Genomic DNA, 20,149 nt, shown 5'->3' on the forward strand with positions numbered 1-20,149 from the left:
TATTGGGTTTAGTAACCAAATATCAGTCATGGACTACTGTCAAATAGATGAACTATACACCAGCTTTTAACTAACTACAACTTTCACATGGACTGCAACTGTTTCACTGGCAGTTCTGTTTAAATAAGGATGGCCTGTTAGGGCCCACTGAGATCCATTAGGCTCTGTAATAATCTTGCACAGAGAAGTAAGCAGTGGTTACCACGTAATATGAGGCATTTAAAACTAGACTGGCTATAACTGTTTTAGGAAACGTATTGCAGGAAAGACTCCTTAGCAGGTAACAAACTAGATAATTATTAAATCCTTTCATCTCTAATTTCTGTTATGAGTTTGCGGAAGTATAAATCAATGGTGAGTCACAGTAATGTCTTGGCAAATGAATATACTGCCTTAAATCACCTGAATGCTGAAATTCTGAATCTCTGTACAGGGAAAGAACAGACTCCCTTTCCCCCACCCATGAGGTTTTTGTAAGACAACTTCAGATTCAACCGTCAGTTCCAGTTCTCTTCAGAAGGGTTAAATCTCTGCAATAAAGCAGCCTGATTATGGGGCTTTGATGTGTGGCACAGCTTTTAGAGAGACAGCCAAATTGAGGGACCTACTGTGCATAGCCTGGTTCCCAGGCTCCCTGCCCGCAGAAGAGTATGATGTAATCATTCCTTATGCAAAACAGGTGAACAGCTGTGTTTGTGAGTTTACTACAGTTTGGCTAAGGAGCAGCATTAAAAGCCCTGGAGAGAAGTGCCACTGTTAAAGAGGCAGGTAGTTTCTGAAGCCCCATACTCCCCTTCATGTCTAGGTGTGGAGGAGGATACAGTTCCATCTCTGTGGCACATTCCCCCTCTCCTTCCTCTCTTGGAGGGCTGTGAATTTTGGAATGGGTAAAGCAGATGTGGACTAGGCTCCTCCAGATTCTCCCTCACCCTACACCTTACTCCTGAGGGCATTCTGCACCAAAAAATTAAAAATTATGTGCACAGTATTTTAAAATTCTGCAAATTTTATTTGTCAAATAAATGTGGAGGTTCCAGCATGGCATTGGGGAGAACAGGCCACTGACTGCACAGAGGTGGGAGATCACTGTGCAGATCCCCTTTCTCCCAGGGACACAGACTCAGCGGTGAGGCTGCATCCAACCCTGATACAGTGCAAGGACTGGGCCTGCCCCAGAAACACCCCAGAGCCCTGCCCCTCCATGCCAGTGCACCAGGGGTGGGCAGGCAGGTTCAGCAAGGCAGGATCCAAATGTGGAGGGGCTTAGTGTGAGGGGATCCAGGCGTGAGTTGAGAGGGTTCTGTGTCAGGCAATCTGGGTGTGGGCAGCTCAGTGGGGGATCCAGGTGCGGGGGGGATCTGGATGCACAGGGGCTTATTGGAGGGTTCTGGGTGCAACGGTAATGGGACTCTGCAGGGGAGTCCAGGTGAAGGTGGTTGGGGCTCAGCGGATCTGGGTGTGGGGGGGATAGAGTTCAGCAGGAGGTCTGTGTATAGGGGGCTCAGTGGGGGGGTCAGGATCCAGGTGCAGGGGGAGTGGGACTCAGTAGTGTGGGGATCCGGGTGCGGGTGGCTCGTTGGGGTGGTCAACGTGCAGGGGGAGTGGGGCTCACTGAGGGGGGTTCTCGGTGTGTGTGTGTGGGTCAGGCTCAGCAGGAGGGTCTGGATATGAGGATGTGGATGCACAGGAGTTGGACGGATGGGGGCAGCTCCCTGTACAGTGATCCCTCCCCCTGCAACTGGGGAGCTATGGGTGCAGGAAATGCTGAGGGGTGGGGAGTTTGCAGAGCTTCCTACAGCCGGGGGAGAAATCTGGGGGTGGGTCTGACCTGGCCGCAGTGCAGGGGAAGAGGAAGTCCCATCCTCCCCAGCCCAGCCAGGACTAGCAACTAAGCCCGGTGCAGGGTAGGAGCCACCAGACATGTCTTCCCCAGTCCTGCCCCCACCCCACAGTGATTTTCCTCTCTGCTGGCTGCTCTGGGCACCCGAAACATACTGCTGGGGAGGGTCGCATGACCGCTTTTGTGGCTTCTCTTTGCTTCCCTGTCAGAAAGTCATTTTTCTGCAGGGAAACAAAGAAATCTGTGAGGGACATAAATTCTGCACATGCACAGTGGCACAGAATTCCCCCAGGAGTAACACCTGCAGAGTAAAACAGCCAACGCTGAGAGCCCTGTGCGGGACTATTTTTAATCCCGCTCCCATCTCACTCCTGCTATTATGGCAGCAGGTTCTGTGGGACCCCAGTCCCATTGCAGAGCTCTAGGCTAAGGCTTCCCTTTCTTGCTGAGGAGTCCCCTTTAGATGGGTGCAGGGGAATAACCACAGTGTAAGAGGAGGGATGCCTGATGCATGACCAAAAGACATGTTTACAGAGGCTGGTGGGAGGCTATAGAACCCGAGGGCATAGAGGAGGCAAGGGGCATTTGTGCAGATACTCTTGCCTCCTGGAGACCTTGCCGTTAAAGGTGCATCACCCTTGGCTTCTTTCGGGAGGGGCAGGAGGCACAAACCCTGCTCTCCCCAATAGGAGAATTCAAAGGAAGCTCCACATGTTGAAAAACAGGGAGTTCTCTTTCCTCCGCATGATTTATTCTCATGGAGGGGAGGACAAGGCCCTGAAATGGCCTGGGGAGTGATGTCCTCTGCAAACATGTACATTTTTGTGATAAATGGAACCCCGGCCCTTTCATCACATCGGCCCATAACACCGCAGAGGAAGGAGTGAGGAGGGAAGAAAAAGGAGAACAGCAATATGAAGCTCTCAGCATATTACTTTCCATTTCAAAACGGGCAAAGCAGAAACAGGGAAATATGTTCACTATTAAATTTACAAGCTCTTTGCATTCCAATCATAGTTAGTAATTTCACATTCAAAAGAATAAGTTATCATCACCACTTATTGCCTGAAGGTCACATAGTCCAAACAACACGAGGTCAAAGTACAAGCTGTCTCATGAACTGTACATTGAAAAATCAAGTTGCACTTGGCCTATTAAGTGTAGCGCATGCTAATCTCTGTTTACAGCTTTGATCTCTTATCAGCTAAATTCCTCATTACAACACTCTGGCCCCACAGACACAAACACACATACATTATTGAGAGAATATGGTATGCATATTCATGAATATCTAAAATTTTAGAAGTAGTGCCCACAAGTACCACTGCAGAGATGTGTCACATAGTAATTAACCTGAACATCCATTCGGTGTGGATTGGTGTGTAGTATTCTGATTATCTGCTCTGAAGAGGTATGCTTTTTTTTTTTTTTTTACTTGCCGTCAAGGGCTGCCTCCTACATTTTCGTCCTCTCTCCAAAATCTAAGGCTCAAGATAATATTCTATCCTTCAACGTGCTCTTCACAACAGGAAATTTTGAGATTATATCAGGAGGGAAATAAATAGTATTACTTTTTTCCCTCCCCCTTTCTCTTTTTCTCTAGCAGATTTTTACCCCTTCAATGCCATACTCCCAGGCATACCAAAGGCCAGTTCTGTATAGGGACAGAAACAACTTGAAATCTAATGAGGTTCTAAAAGGCAAGTTAAAATTAGTTCTAGCTACTGGTTCTACACCTCCCCCTAGTCCCCCTGCTGTTGTGTGTTTGTACAGAGCCTCATACAGTAGATCCTGGTTTGTGACTGGGGCTCCTACGTGCTACCACAATACAAATAATAATGATGATAATTAATAAATAAAATGGAACTACTCATGCTTAAAATTAAGCATGTGCATAAATATTTGAATGTCTGGGGCCTAAATAACTGACTACATAGAGGAAAACAGAGACTCGCAAAGTAAATAAATAGAGACTTTTTTCTAAATTCTTTCGGTTACAGTAATTTTAGATGTTACTTATAAGACTAGTACATAAAAAGTTTCTGGAAGAAACATGATTTCATCTTTTAAGTGATGTCTGAGACAGGTTGCCATGTCTGCATACAAGCCTCCCTCTGATTGACAAAACTGTTTACCTAGGGGCATTCCACAGCTGTTAGCATGAATCATTTATCATATAATCTATAGAGGGGATTTAAAATAATCATTCACCAGAGAAAAAACTGCCTTAATAAGCAGCAAAGCTTTTAGGGACTTGTTTATGGTATGTGCTTTATGAACACAAATGTTTTATTACCCCACAACAGAAGAGAAAGTCAGGATAAATGAAGACAACAAAGTATGCATGCAATGCTCATAAAATAATGTTGTTCCTCTACAGTGGTCAGATTTGTGAGCAACGCTGTATACCTGCACTATTGAGAAAAGTGTGAGCTATTCCGTCATTAAAAGACACAAGAATCCTGAACCGATCGGTCTCATAATCATCTCCAAGCTGTTGAAGGTGAGTCACGTTCTCCTAACACTTTGCCCACTCAGTAGATCTTATCCAGGATTTAATAGGTTTTAAAGGCATCTGTTGAAAATTAAACATAAAGGGTCTGATTCCCCACTGCTTTGCACCTTTTGCCATCATTTATATTGGGGCAAAGTGAAGATAACTAAATCAGAATGGCAGCATCTTACACCTACTCCGCACAGGTATAAATAGGGTGACCAGATGTCCTGATTTTATAGGGACAGTCCCGATTTTTGGGTCTTTTTCTTATATAGGCTCCTATTACCCCCCACCCCCGTCCCGATTTTTCACACTTGCTGTCTGGTCACCCTAGTTATAAATGATGACATAAGGTGGAAAGCAAGGGGGAAATCAGGCCCTAAATATTTACATTCCTCCCAACCTTTCATTTGTATAGATGCATCCAAAACTAAAATACACCAACTGATGACAACACTTTACAATGTCATTGTGACACTCTGCACTCCAAAGCAACACCCTGGCACCCCCGTATTTACTATGGTGATATGATTATGGGATGTTTTGTACAAAGTATGCCTTGTAAGGTATCATTCTAAAAGTCTTGCTCTGTTGAACATTAATATCCTGTTGGACTGTATGTGCTATCATTGTATGGGAAGTTTTGAAGTTTTGCTAGGTGTGTGTTACAGAAATATGCTGCGAAGTCGGAAACACCCACAACCAGCCTTTCAGGGACAACAATGAAGTAGCCAGACGCATTGATAGCTACTGTAATATGCAGTCTGCTGACGGGTTGCCAGGGAGTCTCTGCTCCTGGGAGCTGCCCTAGGATGACCAGACAGCAAATGTGAAAAATCGGGACAGGGGTGGGGGGGTAATAGAAGCCTATATAAGAAAAAGACCCAAAAATCGGGACTGTCCCTATAAAATCGGGACATCTGGTCACCCTAAGCTGCCCATGGCTTCTGGCCGTGGTGCTTTTCCTTTCTCATTTTTCTGGACTGGGGGAAGAAAACCTGCTGGGGACTGGTGCAGCTGATGCTATGGTAGAGTTTCTGCTTGAAGTGGTGGTTGGTTCTTCCCCAAACGATTGACCAGCAGGAAAATTACGTAAACTCTCCTTTTCTGCTAGCTCCATTTCAGAGGTTGGCTTGGGGGAAAAAACACGCAGGCTGAACAACTTTACCCTACCCTGACCTGGCACTTCAGATCAAAATGTAGATGCTAGGACCTATAACCACTGCACAGTTTACTTCAGATTACAGATGACATATTATCTACGGAACATGAAGTCTTGGGACATCGCTGATGTAAAGGGGTACAACTACCCACAACCTGCACCATATTATGCATGCACAGTTCCCAGCTTCTTAGCCATTAAAAATACTAACACACACAGGTCTCTCCCTATTGAAAACTCTAAACAAAATACTCCACTTACTGTTTTTGAGGTAGCACAGGGAGTTGACATCACTGTGGGAGGCTTGGCTGCATTTTGGGGTGGAGGCAGAGTAAACCTCTGCCCTGTGTCCGGAGGAGAAGAGTGAATCCGGGTTTCTAGTCTCTCGGGTTCATGTTTATAGGATTCAAGAGGAAATGGAGGCTGCTTGGTCACTTGTGTTGGGGTAGATGGAGAAGAGGAGAGGCCGGAGGCTGTAAACAAAGAAATCGTTATTAAAGTGCAGATCAAAACAAGAGCGGAGAAGAATCTAAGCTGAAAACTGAGCCTGCACTTGCTCAGCCAATTTTTCTATCCTTCCCTCAAAAAAACAAATACACATCTCATCCTCCTGTTTCTAAAGGGGATTTCCTCCTCCCTCTGCTTAAAACTTAAATAATTCAAATGTATCCTGTGTATAATCCATTATACAAAGAGGTAGCATTGTGCAGTGGTTAGAGGAGAGAACTGGGAATCTATTCCCAGCTTTGCCTTCCTGTGTCTCTATTTTCCTGTCTGTAGAATGGGGATAACAGGAGCTATCTATCTTGAAAAGCATGGACATTCGCAAATGACAGAAGCCATGTAAGTGTACAGCACTATTATTACTTTTAATATCCACACTAATCTCAGAATGACAATATCTATATGCAAGGAGCTCAACAGCTTTAAATGTTTTTATTTTTTTCCTTCATTTTATCATCCAAGAAAAATCCAAGCCAGCAGTGAAGAATAAAATTAGGAGCAAAGGTACGGGGAAGGAAAGGTTACTCACCTTGTGCAGTAACTGCAGTTCTTCAAGATGTGTCCCCCTGTGGGTGCTCCACTTTAGATGTGCAGGCACCCAACCTTTGACTGGAGATTATTGGTAGCAGTGCCCGTTCTGCCAGCTCACATGACATCTTCATGCCCTGTACCAAGACTATATCGGGCCCTCCATTCCTCCTCTGCCGCAGAGCCCACAGAGGCAGTTTTGAAGCAGAGGGGAAGAGGTCAGGTAGTGGAGCAACTGCAGGGACATACATCTCGAAGAACTGCAGTACCTGCACAAGGTGAGTAACCTCTCCTTCCCCTTCGAGCAGTGCCCTGTGGGTGCTTGTGATAGTCCTTGCTCAGGGGTCAGTTGGTAGGGTAACGCCACATACTGCTCATAGCTTAGGCATGTGACTTACAGGAGGGTTGTTGATAGGGGAGCCAGCACCCTCCCACTCCACTGGGCTCTGACCCAGGCCTTTTGAGGGCGATCAATGATCTAACAGCCAGGGGATTGCTTAAGGCTGCCTTCCCTAGGCCACGTCCTATCTCCCACCTTGCGATTGTCCCAAAGTCGCCCTCTGGGTTAAGATGGTGTGAAGGGTGCCCACTCATCCCAAGACACCTTCTGGTGGCAGTGTATAGCGTGGTAGCTCTCTTCCTCTCTTGGGTGGCAACTGCCTCCTCTTGTGGTCTGGACCACCCTCCTGGGCAGCTCAGCCGTAGGGCCTTCCCCTGCAGGGGTAGTCCAGACCAAACAAAAGGAATTACCAAAGTCCAGAGTTTGTATGAGAGGGAGAGGGGAATGCTTCCCTCTCAGGCTGTTTCTGTAGTAGGCCCTCCCTTGCCTCAGGGAGGGAGCTTTGGGCAGTTGTTTTGGGGAAAGATTCGGCCTTTGTCTCAGCCCTTCTCCACTGAACGTTGCAGGTCTGCTCTCTTTCCTGGTCTGCTACCAAGTGAGCTACTTCCCTGCCTTTTAACTCCTCTTCCAGTTGGTGCATTTGCTACAGGTGTGGTGGGGGTGGGGTTGGCTGGGCCTGGAGTAATTCCTTAACCACTTGTTGTCCAGTGTGGGGTTTGCACACCCCATCACAGTGTTCCATTTTAGGTGACTCCTTAGCAGTAACCATTTAAGGAGGTGGGAGTTTCAGAACACCACTGAAGAAAGAACTGCATTGCCTACTGCCACATCTGATCTTGCAGCATGATTAAGACACAGTGGTCGGAAAACATGTGCAACGAGGACCATGTTGCAACCCTGCAGATTTCAGCAACTGTAATGTCTTTAAGTATGCTACAGATGTAGACTGCACACTCTGCTAGATGACAATCACTCTTAGGGAGGTATAACCCCAGTGAACCCATAGCAGGCAATAATACATCAAGATCCATTTAGAAAGTGGTCGTGGCTCGCCCAGGTCAGCTGACTTGGGCTGCGGGGCTGAAAAATCTCAGTGTTCTGGTTCTGTCTTGTGCCTGAGCTCTGGAACCATGTGAGGGTGGAGGGTCCCAGAGCTCAGGCTACAGCCCAAGTCTAAACGTCTACACAGAGATTTTTCAGCCCCAGAGCCCAACCCCCACTAACCCAAGTTAGCTGACCCAGGCCAGCCCAACCCCCACTAACCCAAGTCAGCTGACCCAGGCCAGCCACAGGTTTTTTATCCCTATGTAGACATGCCCTGAATGGAGACAGATGCTCCCTTAGACCTCTATGCAATAGAAACAAAGATTCTAGGGGTTTTCCAGAATGGCTTAGTCCTGTCTAAGTAAAAGGCTAATGCTCACAATATCTAGTGTATGAAAAGCAGACTCTTGTGTTTTAGGCTGATGCAGCTTAGGAAAAAAAAAACAGAAAGTGAATAGTTTGGTTGATATGAAATTCAGAGGACACCTTAGATAAGATCTTTGGATGAGGTTGTAAAGCTACCTTCTCCTTGGAAAACAAAGTAAAAGAAGGGTGGGCCATTAGAGCCTCCCATCTCCCCAACTCTTTGAATAGAAGTGATGATCACCAAGAACACTAACTTCGTAGACAGATGTAGCAACAAGCATGTAGCTAATGGCTCAAAGGGTTGTTTCAAGGGCCTAGTTAAGAACTAGGTTGAAATCCCAAAATGATGTTGGGGCTCTAATCTGCAGAAAATGTCCTTTTAAGAATCTTGCAGTGGTCGGGTGAGCGAATACTGAGCTGCCATATGGAAAGCTATTATTACCACTAAATGAACCTTGATGGAACTCACAGAAAGGCCTGAATTTTTCAATTCCAACAGGTCAAAGACTGAGGAAAGGAAGGATGGCACCAGTTACACCAAAGGTTATATCGTCTCCATTTCTGAAGGTAAATTTGTCTAGTAGATTCCTTTCTGCTATTTACCAATGTCTTTTGAACTTCAGATAAACATGTGGTCTCTAGTCCCAAGAACCATTGAGGAATCAAGCTTGTAGTTGCAGGATGTTCAGATTAGGATGGAGCACTTGACCCGCATTCTGAGACAACAGTCAAGGTTTGTTCAGGAGCTGCCACAGAGGGCAAGAGGTGAGTTTGATGAGGTAAGGAAACCAAATTTGCCTTGGCCAAGTTGGTGCAATCAAAATTATTTTGGCTTTATCCTGTCTGACTTTGATAAGGACCTTTAAGAGCAATGGAGTTGGAAGATATGCAGAAAGAAGACCTTTTGTCCATATAATGAGGAAAGCATCTCCTAGAGATTGGGAATAAAGCCCCCCGCTGGAACACAATTTCCTGCACTTTGTGTTGGCTGCTGCAGTAAAAAACTTGACCTCTGGAAATCCCCAAGCTAGGAATATTTTGTTGAGGACTCAAGAGTCCAACTCTCTTTCATACTTTAGGGAGAAATCTCTGCTCAGGTCCACCATGGTGTTTTGTATACCCAGATAGGAAGATTAAATGACTAACTGATTGGCTATGCACCATTTCCAAAGCTTTATCGCTTTGGGGCAGAGCAAGGGGGAACACGCTACACCATGACAATTGATATAATACATGCATGCAAGGCTGTCATGATCTTGATAGACTTGTTTTTGAGTAGGGAAAGAAACTGGAGGCAAGCATTTCTGACCATCTTTAATTCCAACAGATTGATGTGCAAGCACTGTTCCTGTTGTGACCATTTGCCTTGGACTGTGTGAGGACCCAAATGTGCTTCCCATCCCAAAAGGGAAACATTCAACATTACTATCACTGTAGGGGATTCTGGCTGAACAGGATTCCTGCACAAACTTTGGATGGATTCAGCCACCAGATGAGTGACTTCAGGACCTGATTGGGTACAGATACTCACTTGTTAATACAGTTTGTTGGGTATACAAACAGTCCTGAGCCACCCCTGAAGATACAAACGGGTGCTTTGTGTTACAAAAACGCAAGCTGCCATACATAACAGCAGTTGCAGACATGTCCTTGCTGGAACTTGAGGGATGAGCTGCACTCTTTGTATATGGTTCTTCAGAGCAAGGAACCTGTCAAGAGGGAGATAAACTCTTCACATTATCGAATCCAGAAGTGCTCCTATAAAGAGAATTCATTGTGCAGAGGTCAAGATAGATTTCTTGAGATTTATTTGCAGGCCTAGCCTTCAGAATAGTGAAGTTGTTGTTTGGACGGCAAACCTAACTCCTGATATGACCACCCTTGAGGAGCCAGTTGTCAAGGCAGGGAAAGACAGTTATCCCTATATGACTGAGATAGGCAGCTATGACAACCATGATTTTTAAGAACACCCTTGGGGCGGATAACAGGCCAAAAAGTGTAAAACCTGGTAATGATTGTGATTAAAAGTGAAACAAAGAAATCTTTCGTGAGAAGGATGAATCATTACGTGGAAGTAGGCATCTTTGAGGTTGTGGCTCGCAAACCAGTCCCCTAATTCCAAGGAGGGAATTATAGCTGCTAGGGATACCATCCTGAATTTCAGATGTCTGACATGCTTGTTCCATTGTCTGAGATGTAGTATCTGCCTCCAACCTATTCTTCTTTGGTATCAGAAAATATCTTGAATAGAACCCTTTTCCCCTGTGTCGAAGTGGGACTGACTCTATGGTTCCTAGACTTAGGAGTGATGAGATCTCCTGTGTCAGCAATTGCTTGTGAGAGGAGCCCCTGAAGAGGGAAGGGGAAGGGGGTTGGAAGGGTGGGGTGGAGGTAAATTTGATAGTACAGCCAAAGTAATGGCCTCCAATACCCATTTGTCCAATGTTATAGTCTCCCGTACTTGATGAAAGAGAGAGGTGGTGTTCAAATTGAGGAAGAAGGGTTGTGTCCAGCAGTTGATAAAACCTGGTCATTGGATGGTCTGGACTCTTTACCAAACAATCAAAAATGGTGTTTGGATGATGCTGAAGGCTGGGGTGAAGCAGTCGAGGTAGTTGCAGACTTTCTTTGAAAACCTGAACCTCTTGGTCAGTGGTTTTGGTGGCCTACGGAAGGCAGAAAATTGAGCAGGGTGGGATCTTTGTGTTGACTGAGACCTGCTAAACTTCCTTATTTTTTGCAGGAGTGTATATCCCTAAAAACTTAAGTTTTGTCCTAGAGTGTTTTAGGGTATGAAGCGAGTTATCTGTGGAATCTGCGAAAAGCCTCTGGCATTTGAAAGGTAAATCTTCCACAATCGATTGTACCTCCCGCAGAAACCTGGGACAACTGAAGCCAGGAAGTTTGCCTCATTGATACTGTGGTGGAGACAGACCTGGCTGTCTTGTTCGTCACATTGAGTGAAGCTTGCAGTGAAGTTTTTGCTAAAAGCTGACCCTCTTTTATCATGGAGCTGAACTGTTCATGATGTTTCTGTGGCAAATGGTCAGTAAAAGCATTAAATTTCTCTTAATTCAGGTAGTCGTATTCTTACATCAGCACCTGGTGGTGAGTTATCCTGAACTGAAGTGTTGTTGATGAATAGCTCTTATGACTTTTCTAGTCCTTATTATAAAGGGGTGGCTTTTTGGATATGCTAACTACCCCTTTCATTGGCTGCATCCATGAACAGAGAGTTTGGTGTAGGATGAGAAAATAAAAATTCAGAATCCCTGGGTGGGATGTAGTATTTTTTAATCATCCCTCTTCCGTGTGGCTTAGTGGGGGTGGGGGTGTTGCTGGGGTTTGCCAGATGGACTTGGCTGGCTCCGAGAGGGCTTCATTAATTGTCAGTGCCAATGGGGGCTGCGGGAAGTGGCACAGGCCAAGGGATATGCTGGCCGCTGCTTCCCAAAGCCCCCATTGGCCTGGAATGTGCTGAGGTAGAGGTGTGCAATATGCCCAAGCAATGAATGCAGTGGGAGTGCCTATCACTAAACAAGGATTGCTTCTCAATAAGAAAAGCACCTTTTAAATCCCAGTGAGCCTGGTATCCCCAACAAAAGAAAAAGTTGTTCAAGCCCCTCAGCCCCTCAATGGGAGGAAAAGAAAAAAAACATCTTTCTATCTTTTTTTTTTTTTTAAAAGAAGAGGGTAACAAATGTTCCAGCTGTAAGGTATTAAATCTACTACTACTTAAAACTAACTATAAAGCTAAAACACTAATAAAAGTGGGAAACAGGTACAGCACAGTCACATGCTAGATACCGTCTCTGGCCAAAGACAGTTGCAGTTTGCCCTCAGAGCCCTATATAGCAGGGGTGGCCAAACTTACTGGCTCACCGAGCCTCATATGAACCTCATCCGAAGTTTGCGAGCCAGGGCACACCTGCTGGAAGCACCAAGCCTCGGCAGGTCCACCCCATACGGCTGAAGCCCCGGCACCCCCCTCTCCCTGGACAGAAGCCCCTACCCCACCACCCCTTGCAAGGCAGAGGTCCCGAGCTCTCCCCCCCAGTCTTGGAGATGGAGACTGGGGGAAGCTGGGGGCTTACGAGCCACACTTTAACGGTAAGAGCCGCATGTGGCTCACGAGCCACAGTTTGGGCCCCCTCCCCCCCCACAGTATAGCCTCAGTTCAGGGCACGAAGATGTGTAGGGTGAATGTGCGGGCAGAATAGGCATTGCTACCAAAAATCTCCATCAAAGGGCACATGCTCACTTTAATGGAGCACCCACAGAGACATTACTCGGAGAAGAAGTGGGGTACATTTTCCAAGTGAGATGGTCTCACTGCTTTCTGTAATGGTGCTAACAATGGTTTTGTCCCATCTACATTAACATTTAAATAGTTTTCAACATCAGTTGAGGAGGAAGGGTGGAGGGACCGTATGCTGAAAACAAATGTGTCATTGGGGGGGAGGGATAGCTCAGTGGTTTGAGCATTGGCCTGCTAAACCCAGCATTGTGAGTTCAATCCTTGAGGGGGCCACTTGGGAATCTGGGGCAAAATCAGTACTTAGTCCTGCTAGTGAAGGCAGGGGGCTGGACTCAATGACCTTTCAAGGTCCCTTCCAGTTCTAGGAGATGGGATATCTCTATTCATTTCATTTCATTTTCCTTGTGAAAATACAACTTCACTTGGAATGTGCATCCCACCTCACCTGTACTTCAGCTAGTAGTCTCATAGCAGTTCTGCACTGTGTTTACATAGTTTGATCTAGCTATGTCTATCATCCAAGTCAGGAATATTTATCCAAGCCTCACATGAACATTTCCTTCCTTGGAGTAATGAGGTCCACAAATCCATGACATTAAATCTGTGAACCTCATTACAAATAAGAAACTAGTTAAACAGATACAGTGCATCCATGTAAAGTATGAATCCAAATAAGGCCTGTATGTGTGTGTTTATCAATAAACACACAGGACCCAATTCTCTTCTCCCTCATGCCAGTGTAATTCAGGAGTAAGTCCGTTACCTTTAATGGAGTTACACTAGTGTAAACCATGTGCGCAAGGTAAATAGGTCTACATACTTTAAGTGAGTTGAACCACTTACACCACATCTGAATTGGGGCCACATACTGTACTTAAAGGGATTTGTGTGTGTAATCAGAAGACTTTAGTCCATAGAATGAGACTGAACAAAAAATGTCATATTAGCATGCAGAAAGGTTTTTTGAAACCAGAAATCACACAAACAAATGCTTGAGAGAATCTTACAAATCCATCTTCATAGCTACTCATTATGGGTCTAATCCTCGGGGCTTGTCTCCATTGGGGATTTTTGCATCCTAGTGCAGATGCACTGCATCGGTGTAAATTGAGGCTTACAGTGGTGCTGTTTAAGTTGGTTTCAGACTGGGGAAAGCTGCACCAGTAGCAAGTCACTTTTTACCCCAATGAAGTATATCTACAAGCTCCACTACCACCAAAAAAAAAAAAAAAGGGGGGGGGGGTATGGGTCAGCAAGGCCTAAGAAATATTTTGTATCAACTTCCACTCAGTTCAAAGGGAGTTTGAGATGCTCAGTGCTTGTCAGGGTCAGGCCACACCTTAACCAAGCTGCATGACATGTTCAAAGGGGAGTTTGTGTTTAATAAAATTAAACCATGAAATCGAGTAGTTACTAAGGTACTGATGATACGGTCAGGAAATTATTAACTAAACAGCCGAGGAAGGACTCCGTTATCCCACTGTTTACATTGCTGGTCCCAGAATATTAGAGACTAGGTGAGTGAGGTAATATATTTTTATCCAATAAAAAATATTACCTCACCCACTTTGTCTCTCTATTATCCCAGACATTTCCAGGGGAAAGTTAACGCATCTAATGATTAAAGAGATGAATGAGGGACTTCATGGTTTTTATGAAGAACTACATAAAAAGGACATTTGCTAGGCCTCTCCTGATAGTTTTACTGTTCTTAACAAGTTAAATAAAATTGACTTAAGGATCACAAAATGCCCCGAAAAATATTGTTGATGCTCTAACATGGGTTTTATTTAGTGTGATATTATGCAATATTTAGTTTATTTCTCTACAGTTTTAATGGAGATCCTGACTCCTAAATGGTTCAGTTTTACTGGGATCAAAACAAGTTCCCACCCTTCCTTCATTTCTTCCCAGACTTACAGCTGCCCTTTCCAGCACTTATGGTTTGTTGGGGAGAACTGCATCCCTGTGGATTAGACAGCACTAATCACAAGTCTGGTTCAGAGTGGGTGTTGCAGACATATACAGATGATGCTTAATGCAACATGCCACAGTGAGATGCAAAAAAAAAAAAAAAAAATCTGCAGTATTTTGAATATCCTCAACTCCCTATTGATTTCAGTGGGAACAGAAGTTGCTCAGCATCTTTCAGGATTATAAAGGAAGCCAACTTTCCTGTTCAATTCTCAGTTTCTGACAGGTTTAGATAAATGGTGCTTGGGAAGGTGCTTTTATCTTCGGTATCTTTTATGGATGTTCAAGAGTCTGCAGAGTGTTTAGGGTTTGGGGAAGCTGTAACTGATGAAACTGACAAACCACTAAAAGAGAAAAAAAACACATTAGTTCTGAAAACCTTGCTGCTGGGACGAGTCCATCCTGAGCTAATGGACTCAGTGAGTCAAAAGAAACCATTTCCAATATCAATAAACTGTGCCAACAGGATTATTACCAGACACAGGGTAGCCACAGACTCACTGTCCTGACGAAGCTGGCACCTCAGCTAGAGAGGACACAGGAAGCAGTGTAGCAAAGGAGACTGAGGAATGACATCTTTTAGGACTATTCTCATCCCATTAGGAATATGAAACTGGCTGCTCAACACCTGACGGAGAGTCAGGAAATCAGGGTTCTATTCCCTGCTCTGCCAGACACTTCCTCCAGGCAGGTCATTATGGCCTCCATTTTCAAGAATGTCCACTAATTTGGGGAACTTCTGTTTTTGGAAGCCCCACTTAGGACACTAGCCGCCTGATTTTCACAGGTGCTGAGCACCCATGACTCCAACGAAGTTAATGGGAGTGGTTGGTACTCAGGACATCTGAATATCAGACCTGTCTCTCTCAAGTTGGGCACCCAAAACTGAAGCACCCAAAATTAGAACACACATTTGAAAATCTGGGCTTTACCCTCTCTGTGACTCAGTTTCTCCGTCTGCAAAGTGGGGATAATTTTTCCATAGGGAGACAGTATGGAAAAGCCCTATTAGATCATCTAGTCTAACATCTAAGATCTTACCTCCCAGAGTTGTTGGGAGACCTAATTCATCTGTATTTGTGAAGCATTTTGAGATTCACATATGCTATCCCATGATTACTACTGAAACAAAAAACTTGCTGCTGCTCTAGCTCTCAGCCTTGTAAATCCAATATAAGGTTCTTTGTAAAGGCCAAGTCACATTCAAAATGCAAGTTTCAGATTTTTCATAAAGCCAAAATAAATTTTGGACTAACAAAACCTTGCACTAATTTAAAACTTATTGGACTAACAGCTAAACAGCCAATATTTCTAGAAATACCTGAAGTCATATGTGCGTACAGAAGCTGGACTGTTCTACCACGTATAAAACATAATGAAAAGAAAGTGAGATATAGCTATACCACATGGTTAGAAACAATACATCACAGGGTACTTAACAGTCATGGTTCAAATGCACTAAAGAAAGGTTTAACTTCTTCCCTTGGGAAGAAAGAAGCCCGTACACACATTACTAAAAGCTCTCCTAGACAAATCAGGCAGAACAAATGATGTTATGGGGAAAGTACACGTAAAACAAGGAAGCAGTAAAAAAATAGCCAGAAATTTTAGACACCTCCACAATGGAGTCAAGAAAACTCAGTATTCATCTAGGAATCTGAAGAGGAAAAATATTTAAGATCCCCTCAAATTTTTACTGATTTTAATAAGGAGGTGAACTGATGTACAAAGAATTCCCCGTCACCCAACATTTCCCTCACCGGAGAAAGAAATGTATAATGAGCCAAGATGTCTTTATAATATCAAACCTAAACTGCTCTGCATTTTCTCCACTGAACAGATAAAGTAATAGTTTTTAGTCAACACAAAATACATTACAGATGGACAAGACCAGTCCATCCCCTGTTGGTGCAGGACTGTGCCCTATAATTCTTCAGTGATTCTTCTTGTCCAATTTTAAGGGAGAACAAAAACTTTTTGCCTTGTTCCACTCCATTATTACAGTTTTGCATTTCATTTAATTTCTAATGTCTTTTCTGGTGGCAATAAAAACACGGGACACATAAAAAGAGATTTGTTTGCATTGCTTCTTACTGATGATTCATATGCCCCAAGATTTGCAAGCTGTCCTTAATTTTAATTTGAATTAATATACAGAAGCAACTGTTCACATTATAGCACATCCTCAAACGCAGGAAAGATTTGAGATCACCATGCTAAACCCAAACAATGCACTGATACATTTTCTCTGTTCTTCAGAAATATTACAGGCTATAGTTTTGAAGTATAGTGACGGACATTAAACAATCAACTGTTAACCATACTGTTGTATCTGAGATACTGCAGTTTTTCCCCATTCTAAGTATAGGAGGAAAAACGTGACATCTCAGATATCATTGTTTGGCAATTGTTGACTTTATCAATGCAACCACAGTAGCTACAAAGATGTAAAATATTTTTTTCATTCTGCTCACCTAAAACACTGGAATTTCAACAATTCTTAGTATGAAACCACTCAAACTCATATACAGAAGGCAGAAGCAGGCATGCATCCCTTTGTTTGACAGGAACGCACTGGCAGCTTGCCAAGAGCCAAAAGGCTTTCCTTAACTTGAGTAAAATGGGCAAACTAGAAGTATGAGTGTGGTCCACTGCATGTATGGATCCCAGCATGCAATGCTCCATCTCAGTTTGAGGAGCCTCAGATTAGATCGAGATGGCCCACACATGATGGGATGCGTAGAATTCATCAGTGTATTGAAGATGACAGAAGCCAAGGGCCACATCTTTGGCCAACTCTAGAATAAAATATAGCAACTGGGATATTTAGTTTGTCATAAAAATACACTAACTTTGCTAGTATAACTGTTTTCTCTATACAGGCCAATCCCTCACATAATAATTTCCTTTAAAGTCCTGACTCTGAATAGCTTTTATCTGCTCCTCCCACTCAGACATTCCTATTCAAACCCACCCTCCTTTAGGACTTGAGAGGAAAGAATCAATAAAACAGCACACTGCTTTTTTTCCTCTTGGGAGTATTTGAAATCACAGCTTCTCTATTAGGTTTCCTTTGCAGAGTGGGTGACACCCACCATGGATGCTGTCATCTGCCAGCAACATGGCAGGATGCGGCTGTTTTTTTATGGGGAACAATGCTCACGGCTTGCGATCTCCTGCCAGTGCCTCCCTTCAACTTGACAGCTCTGCTACGTATGCTTATGTTACAGGCTCAAGTCATCCTCTTGCAGAAAAAAAGGACACCACCTTTCCTGCACACACAGTGCCCCTCACGAACCACACACCTACAGAGGTGGCTGCTGCAGATTTCAGAGGAATGTGGGATGCTGCCGTTTCAGAACATGATCATCCCTGCCACTTGTGCACACAATGGTCCATTTTGGCTGGTACTTGAATGCAGCTGTGACCCTCCTCACATAGGGAGGAACCAAATGATATGGCCTGGAGTTTGCTATTGTTTTTGCTTTTTTCATTTATCTGCTAGGAATAACATTGATAAGATTTGTGGGATTTATTGGACACTTGCAGTAAATCACTTTTGGGGTTCTCACTCATTTAGACTCAAACTTCTTTAAAAAAAAAAAAAACACCACAAAAGAAGTTTTAATTTGAAATGGCTGAGAGTGCTGATTTTCCTCTGATTCCTTTCATAAATCAGGACAACGCTCCCCTTTCATTTGCATTCTTCTGCTAGCAATGAAAACAGAGGAGTAGGCAGGCTACTGATGAATCTGAGTGGGGCTTACTATTAGTTCATTAAGCTGATTCACTCCTCAGGCATGAAACGACGTCTATTTTAGCACTTAAGCAAATGGTGCAAATTATGCAATATGAAGTTTAATACAGCTATTTAATGGCTGTAAAATGATACACCCACATGCACGTGGAGAATTATTGGCTCTTTTTAAATCAAGTAGTCTTAGTGACATACTGTACACATGTACAGAGTTGTAAAATAACATACAGCTTTATAAAAAAGTAAACTTGATAAGTAAGCTGAACAGTCATTGTGCCAAAAATAACATGGATTCTTCCCAGGAAATGTTCTTGCCAGTCCTAGCATTCTCATCAACACAGAGATTCAAAACATCACAGGCTCCTGAAGAGTCACAGCCCCCATAGTTAAACTATTCAGTCCACATTTGAGATGGAAAAGCCACCTCCCTACTGGTGGCCAAGGACTGTGGCCCTTCCTCTCAGCTTCCCAAGTAAGATAGGGCAGCATTGATTCCAGCTGCTTTAGCAGGTCAGCTTCAGTGTAACTGAAATAAATGGGAGCGGGGGTGTCTGGATGTGGCAAGTAAAGGATTCCATGGGCGCTACTTAAAATATGGTGTATTAGCATGGGAGAGTTAGGAACTGCACGAAGACTGAGAATCTGCTGGCTGTTAATCCAGGTGGTAACTGGAAGTGACAGTTTTAGTTTCACTGTTGCATCACAGTTTTTTTTAATCTGCAGTTCACAAAATGCCTTTCTGAACAATCACTAATTAAGCCTTAAAACACCTCTATGGGGAAACCGAGGCACGGAAGGGTTAAGTGATTCAGACAAAGTCATGCAATGAGACAGTGGTAGAGCTGGGAATAGAACCCAATAGCCCAGATTTCCAAACCCCGTAAATGAAACCATAAGACAACACTCCTTCAAAATCTCTCCAAACTTTGTGTTGTGATCTCCTTCAGCAGAGCTCTGTGATGAGAGGGGCCATTGCCATTTCTGACGGGGAAAATCCTCTCCCTTGTGTATAATGCCCAAGTAAGAGGATGCTCCACGTAGGCTGGATTCTGTCACCACCCCTCTGTGTAGGTATAGTCCCTGCTCCCAGTCCCCCAGCACACATGGTGGTATGTTCAAGATTAACATAACAGTGAAGTGACAGTGATGTCACTTCAGATGGGACAACATTTCCCTCCAATGGGCACTCAGATCTACAGGCCACCATGGAAGAGATGACATCCACTCCTTTATGGGACATTCATCCCTTGGGGACCCTTGGAGCAGCAGTCTCTACACTCAGAGATTGCCACACATTGTCCTGGGGAGGTTCCTCATATCCTCCTCTGCTCCCATGCAGAGCATGCAATGGCCAGGCCAATCTAGAGCCAAGATTAAATTAGGTTTATGATCAATTTTCAAATACGTTATTTTAAAAGTTTCCTAAGAAAAACCTCTGTTTTCAGCAATAAAAAGGCATCTAGCGCCTTTTCCCCACAACAGCTCAAATGAAATAAAAATACCATGTTTTAACAAACCATTGCTTTATCTTAATCACCGTTCTATAACTGAATCCATACACCTGAGCATTAGCCTTTGCCTTATTGGCTATTTCACTCTGTAAAAATAAAGAAGCAAAAATATATACATTTCCAACCTTCAGGTTATTCTATTCTATTTAGGTTCTTATATCATCTCATCTCCATAAGTTCTGAGAATTTAGTAACAGCCACTGCTCCCAAAGCTGAGAAAAGCAGACCAGCATTCTGAATGCCTTAATCAGTGAAATTATAAGAGTTTCTCTTCCTGCTGAAAAACTTTCCTTCCCTTTAAGAGAAACTGTTTGGTTATGGGGAATACTCAGTTACAGTCCTAACCCTAGGGTCTGGTCATGTAAAGG

At 43.9% G+C, this 20,149-nt stretch overlaps 1 protein-coding gene and 1 long non-coding RNA gene across 12 annotated transcripts in view; one reads left to right on the plus strand and one right to left on the minus strand.

The window, feature by feature from the left end:
• LOC117872018 overlaps positions 1 to 11,626 on the plus strand; it is a 39,813-nt gene extending 28,187 nt beyond the window's left edge. Inside the window, exons 4-7 of one of the 2 annotated variants that reach the window (XR_004644383.1) lie at positions 4,221 to 4,343; positions 6,280 to 6,342; positions 8,781 to 9,060; positions 9,609 to 11,626. This is a non-coding gene — a long non-coding RNA (uncharacterized LOC117872018). The remainder of the gene's footprint in view (positions 1 to 4,220; positions 4,344 to 6,279; positions 6,343 to 8,780; positions 9,061 to 9,608) is intronic. The other variant, XR_004644382.1, reaches the window with a different exon arrangement.
• Positions 1 to 20,149, minus strand: part of PRKAG2 (protein kinase AMP-activated non-catalytic subunit gamma 2) — a 393,593-nt gene that overhangs the window by 135,667 nt on the left and 237,777 nt on the right. For 6 of the 10 annotated variants that reach the window (XR_004644380.1, XR_004644381.1, XM_034759959.1 and 3 more), the window contains one exon: positions 5,760 to 5,972. Coding sequence is in view for 7 of the 10 variants with exons in the window: in XM_034759959.1 (XP_034615850.1) it covers positions 5,760 to 5,972 (213 nt within the window). In the remaining 3 variants the exon portion in view is untranslated. Of the gene's footprint in view, positions 1 to 5,759; positions 5,973 to 20,149 lie in introns of those variants that run through there. The other 4 variants (XM_034759960.1, XM_034759962.1, XM_034759964.1 and 1 more) reach the window with 1 other exon arrangement.

The sequence above is a fragment of the Trachemys scripta genome, chromosome 2 (assembly GCF_013100865.1).
Source record: "Trachemys scripta elegans isolate TJP31775 chromosome 2, CAS_Tse_1.0, whole genome shotgun sequence".
Lineage (NCBI taxonomy): Eukaryota > Metazoa > Chordata > Testudines > Emydidae > Trachemys > Trachemys scripta.